The sequence below is a fragment of the Myotis davidii genome, unplaced genomic scaffold (assembly GCF_000327345.1).
Source record: "Myotis davidii unplaced genomic scaffold, ASM32734v1 scaffold134, whole genome shotgun sequence".
Classification (NCBI taxonomy): Eukaryota; Metazoa; Chordata; class Mammalia; order Chiroptera; family Vespertilionidae; genus Myotis; species Myotis davidii.
In genome coordinates, this window is record NW_006288853.1 from 2,452,608 (window position 1) to 2,459,877 (window position 7,270).

Genomic DNA, 7,270 nt, shown 5'->3' on the forward strand with positions numbered 1-7,270 from the left:
AGTGGGGGTGGCTTAAGACGTAGCAAAGGTATGGTCAATTTGCATGTTTGTCTTTTATTAGTGTAGATGGGGGTTTCCCCCTTGAAAGCCTGGCGTCTTAGGGTCACTGGCTGCCAGGAGGCACTTGGCTATTTCCTGAGATTCTTTCTGTTCTTGACTACGACAGAGAATGGTGACTTCTTGGCCCTGGATCTTGGAGGAACGAATTTCCGCGTCCTGCTGGTGAAAATCCGTAGTGGGAAAAAGAGGACGGTGGAGATGCACAACAAGATCTATGCCATTCCCATCGAAATCATGCAGGGCACTGGGGAGGAGGTGAGGCGGTTTTGCTTTCTACACCACATGGTGTGTATGTGTCACACAGCCGGTGGCAGTGGTGGTCCCCAACACCTGCCATGTGATTTCTGCAGCCGGGCAGGTGTCCTTGTGGCCCCAAAGCAGCAGGCACTTTCAGCCACGCTGGGCTTACGATGCTCAGGGGATCCCGGAAAGGGGGGCATGCTCTGATGTGTCAGGGTGAATGTCTGTGTGTGTGCGTCCATGTACATTTATACGAGTGCATTGAAAGTATGAAACCAGAGAACACACATGTGATCCGCTCTTTCCTCCTCAAGCTGTTTGACCACATCGTCTCCTGCATCTCCGACTTCCTGGACTACATGGGGATCAAAGGCCCCCGAATGCCTCTGGGCTTCACCTTCTCGTTTCCTTGCAAGCAGATGAGCTTGGATGCGGTGAGTCAGGCACGGGGCAGCGCTGACCGTCCGGTGGCCAGTGCGAGCTGGCTCTGGGGGCCTCCTCCGGCCTCACTGTCATTCCTCAATGTCCGCATGGCCCCGATGGCACAGTCGGTGGGTGACCAGGCTTTATGCCACACCATCCAGGACATCTTCAGACTCTTATCATTTAAAGCATTTACCTCCGTGAGGAAGTATTTTGTCCTTCAGACAACAAGAACCGCACCCTCCTCCTTGTTCCCTGTTCCTCCTAGTGTTGTCCGACTGTAGCACTTCCTACACTTATTAGTGTTTGTCTTTCTGCTGTGTTTATGCTTCTTGAGTGCGGACCTCTGTTTCCCACATGCCTAGCACAGAGCTCTCAGGAGAAATACTTGATGAATATTCAGTAAGTGGGATGGAAAGGGGTTTAGGCCACCGACTGCTTGGGTCAGTGCTGAGCACCTGCTGAGTACGAATGACTGGGTGGAGCTGAAGAGCACAGCGTCTGTCCTCAGGGAGCCTGCAGTCCCGAGGAGCTGGCCTCCCAGAGCCCAGCACTGTGCTAGGGGCGGTCAGTAGGTTGGCCATGTTCTGTGCAGAGGGAACCTATTTTGCAGCGTCACGGAGGCAAGACCAAGCCTGCCTTGCAGAAGGAGCCACAGTGCCTCTGTGTGTCACAGGTGATGCGTGGCCAGGGTGGAGGCCCTGGAGGGGACCTTACATCACTCTTGGCCTTGGGTCAGGCTTTGAAGCGTCTGGTTGGCAGAACCAGGGAAACTGGGTCGGGCACCTGCCTCTGGGAGCCAGTTAATGCAGTGACAGTGCTGACTTGGGGTTTTTCTCCTCTTAGGGCCTGTTAGGTGTCAGCAGTTGGATCCGTATAAGCTTGTTTTTTGCAGTTCACTTACACACCCACCAGCTGCATCGCTGCAGTCCAATCAGTTTTACTTTAGGTAGTAATAGTGCTACTAAAAATGTGCTTTTCTTCACTTAGGTTGTTGGCAGACTGTTCTTCAGGGGAACTAGTTGGTTAACATTCTATGCCTCAGTTTCTCCATCTGTGAAATGGGGATTGTAAATGGACCACTGTGAGGATGGTGAGGAGGAGTCGGACCTGTGGAGGACTATTAGTATTTTATTGGTTTATGCCTCCATTTTTCCAGCATAGTCTCGCTGTACATTCTCAGCAGATGTTTACTCAGGAAGGAATGGGGTTTTGTGCTGTAAATTCTCAGCACATAGTGACTCAGGAAGGAAAGGAATTGTGTGTTCTGCCCATAGAGTCTGATTTCACAGACTCTCCCTGTGCCTTTCCTGTTTCAGGGAATCTTGATAACCTGGACGAAGGGGTTTAAGGCAACCGACTGTGTGGGGCACGACGTAGCCACCTTACTGCGGGAAGCAGTAAAAAGGAGAGAGGTAACTATTACAAAGATGTTTTCAAACATTTTTACTGTGCTTTTGGGTTATAAGAATCCTACTTGCTGATCATACAACCCAGAGGCACATGACCTGGGTAGAAGGTTCCCCCAACAGTCGGCAGTAAAACAGAGGTGAAGAGTTTTGAGCTGTTAAAGGATAGTTTGCTTAAAAAGGTAAAATCACAACTCTCCTACAAAGAGCCTGGCACTACTGTCAGACCTGGTGTCCTCTGTTGGACACAACAGTCTCACAGAACACAAACATCATCGCAGCCACTGGTGACCGCCGTGGGACCGGGCAGCATGGGCGTGTAGCTCCATCACGGCAAGCTCAGCGCACATGCAAAGAACTGCCCTGCTTCCCCCACAGCATCCAACCCAGACCAAAGCCCCCTTCTCTGACCCCTCCCTGAAGCCATCCACCGACGCTCAAATCCCAGAAGAAGGGCTAACACGCTGAGACGCCCCACGGACGGTGTTCTCCCGGGTCGCCACCAGCCAGGAGTCTAGCTCTGTTCCACTACAGCTGTGTTCCTGTTGGCCTCTGGCCGGAGAACATTGACACAATAGAAAATGAAAAATTCCAGAGGTTTTATTTAACTCGTTAATTAATCAGGGAATCAGTAAGGTGTTAAAAAACACACACACCAGTTTAAACATGTACAGCTTAAAAGAGCAGACAAATAAATACCTAGATGACCAGGAAGACTGGAGTGAATAGGTTTGAAGGAGGGATCGGTTGCACCTGAAGGGTATGCTAGCCAGCAGCTGGTATGTCATTGAAAAGAAACCCAATGATCTATTTTTGCCCATTTCACAACTCAATATTAGTGTTCCCCCAACTTACGTTCCATGCATATACCAACACACATTTTTTTAAAGTTGAAATCACACCATATAGGCTATATAACAAGTTGCTTTTCTAAATTTAACAGGAAGCAGGCATCTTTTCATGTCACTAATTTTGCCCTCTGAAAGGCTATAAGGCTTTAAACTCCAAGAGCAAGAGCTTTTGGGCGAAGTCTCTGGCAGCCTTTTATCCGTTCAACAATTCCCCCTAGGCCGCCTCTCTAATAATACTTCCTTTCTGTAGATCTTAAACTGTAGCTACATCGTTAATAGGAGGCGTTTAGTCAGTGAAGGAGCATTTGAGTGCCTTGTATGGGCTGGCGAGAACACTGTTCCAGGTGATGCCCCCGGAGCGTTCGGACTGTGGCGCAGCCCAGTGAGCCTGGGAACTCCGGCCAGGCAGGGCGTCCCTCCCTAAAGCTCACGCCCTGTCCGTTTCCCTCCCCAGGAATTTGATCTGGACGTGGTGGCTGTGGTCAACGACACGGTGGGCACCATGATGACTTGTGCTTATGAGGAGCCCACCTGTGAGATTGGACTCATCGTAGGTGGGTGTCCCGGAAGGTCGGTCTCCTCGGGGCAGGGAAGGCTGGGTTTTCCTGTTCAGTGAGGCCTTGAACCGCAGCTCAGCCCTCTGTGGGAGACAGCACCTGTCAGCCCTGTCCCCTTACCACCTCCAGAGTTGTATCCTTGACCGAGGCTACAGAGCCCTGCAGGGCTCCCTCCCCAGCACCTACCACGTTGATAGTGACCAGACGGTCAAGAGCAGAGCTTTCCAGGGATGAGGCCTCACGTGGCTCACGTGGCCGGGAGCATGGTGGGGGAGCACGGGGTGGGAGCACGGGAGCTGGTATCGAGAAGCTCCAGGCAGGTGTTGCCAGCCTGTGGCTGGGAAGGAAGAGGCGGGCTCCTCAGGCCTGACCCTGGGAAAGAGCTGGAGAGAAGTCTTGGGTGCCAGCAGCCCCTGTTTGTGAGCAGTGCCAGCCCCTGAAGCGGGTTGAGAAGGGTCATCTGCTGGCTTTGCAGGTTGTCTCCTTATAGCCCAAGCACATTAGGGGCTTGGGCCTCAAGAGCACTGGTTCCGGGAGCATACTGACCTGGGCTGTGGGAAAACCACTTGTCTAATTGGACCTGCTCCTGGTGTCGGGGTGCTGGGACAGAACCCTGTTTCTTAGGTGCAGCTGGCTGCGTGGGCCTTTCACTGAGTGCGGGGATAAAGCTGGGATAAAGCCCAGCCGGCCAGCGGCCCTGTGGAGCCAGGAAGGCCTTTTTATTGGCTAAACCACTCTGGCTCCTACGGAAAATCAAAGAAGGAGGGAGCAGCTCCAGGTGAAAGTTCTGGGGCCTGGCTTTGGGGCTCATTTGTTGTTTCTTCCTTTCCTTTGCAAAGCTCTCTCCACCCAACCCCTCCCTCTCTTCTCTTTATGAATGGACTTGGGTGTGAAATGCAAAGCCAGAGTGACATAGCACATTCTCCACTTCCTGGTCAGGCCTCACCTTCCTGCCTGGGTGTCAGCCCAGTTAGCTGTTCCTGGCACGATAGGCGGGCGGGGTGGGGGTGGGGGTTCTCCACAGCTCCAGCTGCCTGCAAAGCCACATTTTATTTCCCTGCTCATCCATCTCTCTGCTCAGAACTCCCAGGGGCAGAAAGTATGATTTTCATGCTCTGGTTTTCTTTGCACCCACTTCCATTTCTCAGTTTTACATTTTAGGTGAAAGGAAGCGGAGAAAACAAAAATAACCCCGTTACACAGCCAGAGGCTTGTGAATTCTGCTTCAGCTTCTTTAACGGGTTTGGCAACGACCAAAGCCCTTTTGGCCTAGCCCAGTGGTCGGCAAACTGCGGCTTGTGAGCCACGTGCAGCTCTTTGGCCCCTTGAATGTGGCTCTTCCCAAGCCTTAGGAGTACCCTAATTAAGTTAATAACAGTGTACCTACCTGTATAGTTTAAGTTTAAAAAATTTGGCTCTCAAAAGAAATTTCAGTCGTCGTACTGTTGATAATTGTCTCTGTGGACTAATGAGTTTGCCAACCAGTGGCCTAGCCAGTGGGGATGCCCTTCCGTTCCCTCATGTGGACAGTCCGTCTGTGTCTGCATTCTGCCTGGTTGATGGTCCGCCAGGGCCTTGCTACTGAAAGTGTGGTCCCTGGGCCAGCAGCCTCGGCACCACCTGCGGGGGTGTCAGAAATTCGGAGTCTCAGGCCCCACCCCAGACCTGAATCGAAATCTGCATCCTCACTAGCAGGCTTTCCAGGCGATTCAGGAGCATATTTAACATGTCTTCACTTGGTTAGTTGGTTGGGTTTTGTTTGTTTCATCCTCACCCGAGGACATGCGTGGAGAGAGGAAGGGAGAGCGAGAGAAAAATAAACATCGGTCCATTGTCTTCCGTGTGCACCCCAGTCAGGGCTTGAACCAAATCCCAGGGTTGTGTCCTGCCTGGGAATCAAACCGGCAACCTTTCGGTGCAAAGGACGATGCTCAACCAGCTGAGCCAGCCCAGTGGGTTGGTTTGTAAATTTCCAGTCCATTCACTGAGACAAAGCCAGTGACCACAAGCTTGGATATCGTGGCAATTAAAACTCTGTGAAAGTTTTCAATGACTTCCTCTCAAGTTCTCTACGTAACTCCTCATGGATGAGAACAGCAAACAGTTCGTGTCCCACTGGGTGCTTGGGGGGCCACAGTCTGAGTCGCCTGCTCTGGGGCAGTTCAGGGATGGATATCCGAGGCTCCTGAGCCCCTGGAATCTTTAGGTCATATCGTGTGTGTCCAGTGTGTGGTGCACCCTGGGACAAGGTCCTCAGGACAATCATCAGGTTTTCAAAAAGGTCTGTGATGCCAAAATGTGAGGAATCAGCACGTTAGAAAGACACCTTGAAATGCTCAGGACTGTGCCCTTCGGTGCCTCACTGTGGGCTTCATTCTGGAACACGTAGGGGAGGTGACTGAGCAGCCGTGGTCCGTGACCATCCTTGATAAGAAAAGATAAGTGGCCCTGGCCGATTTGGCTCTGGATAGAGCATTGGTCTTCTGGTTGAAGGGTCCTGGGTTCCATTCTGGTCAAGGACACGTACCTCGGTTGTAGGCTCAATCCTGGCCGGGTCAGAGCACGTGCGGGAGGTAACCAGTCAATGTGTCTCTCTCGCGTTGATGTTTCTCTTTCTTTCTGCCTCTTCCCCTTCCTTCCACTCTCTCTAAAAGTCTATGGGAAAATATCCTCGGATGAGGATTAACAACAAAACAGCAAAAGAAGAAAAGATAAGTGGACATCTAGGGTATAATAGTAGGCAACCCCCTAATATTGTGTGTGCGTGTGCGTGCGTGCGTGTGTGTGTGTGTGTGTGTGTGTGTGTGTAAAAAGAGGAAGAGGGAGCAGGAGTGGGAGAGAGAAATATCCTTCCATTCTAAATGAAGCCTAAATGCCCACCATTGAAGATACATCCCTTTATTGTATCCCTTCATCTTCTATTAAAATGAATACAGTCCTGCCTGGGCAGGAAACAGAGGCGGCTCTTGGCATCGGTGTCCTCATACAAAGCGAGTTGATCAAATGCTCTCTGGGCAGCTTAGATCTGACTCTCCTTTTATATTTTGAGATTTTTCTTGAAAACTTTGGGAAAGTGACGCTGTTACTTTGCTCATCTCAAAAGCTCACTCCTATCTGGAACCCCAGGCCAATGACCTCCCCCTCGTGTGTTGCAGGGACTGGCAGCAATGCCTGCTACATGGAAGAGATGAAGAACGTGGAGATGCTGGAGGGGAACGTGGGGCGGATGTGTATCAACATGGAGTGGGGCGCTTTCGGGGACAACGGGTGTCTGGATGATATCAGAACAGAGTATGACGTCCTGGTGGATGAAAACTCTCTGAATGCTGGGAAACAGAGGTAATTCTGCTTGTTGGAGGAGACGCATAAGGGGGTCGGGACAGGGAGAACGTTCTGCCTGTTACAGTCAAAGGTGCTTCTAGGAAGAGTGGGGTCTACGCAGAGGCTTGGAGACCGGTCCCTCCCTCGGGTGTCCTCCTGACCTTGGCTTTTGGCCCAAGGAGAGCAGGAACGGGGGATGGGCCCCCAACATGGGACAAGAGGGCCCTGGTTGATGTCCTCTCCAGGTGCCGCTTCCCACTAGTGACCGTGTTCATCCTGGAGCATCCTGGCCTCCCTCTTGGTCAGTAGGTTTTGTCTTGTTTAGTGGAAGTAGAGCACACTTGACCTACAGCTGTCAAAGGGCAAGGGAAATTCAGACCTGCCAGTGGGGGTGGGGGTGGGGTGGAGT

The 7,270-nt window shown here is 51.7% G+C and overlaps 1 protein-coding gene across 1 annotated transcript in view; it reads left to right on the plus strand.

The window, feature by feature from the left end:
- HK1 (hexokinase 1) overlaps positions 1 to 7,270 on the plus strand; it is a 64,757-nt gene that overhangs the window by 50,999 nt on the left and 6,488 nt on the right. Inside the window, exons 11-16 of the mRNA XM_015562102.1 lie at positions 167 to 315; positions 615 to 734; positions 2,043 to 2,138; positions 3,438 to 3,537; positions 6,696 to 6,879; positions 7,107 to 7,162. Of these exons, the coding sequence (XP_015417588.1) occupies positions 167 to 315; positions 615 to 734; positions 2,043 to 2,138; positions 3,438 to 3,537; positions 6,696 to 6,879; positions 7,107 to 7,162 (705 nt within the window). The remainder of the gene's footprint in view (positions 1 to 166; positions 316 to 614; positions 735 to 2,042; positions 2,139 to 3,437; positions 3,538 to 6,695; positions 6,880 to 7,106; positions 7,163 to 7,270) is intronic.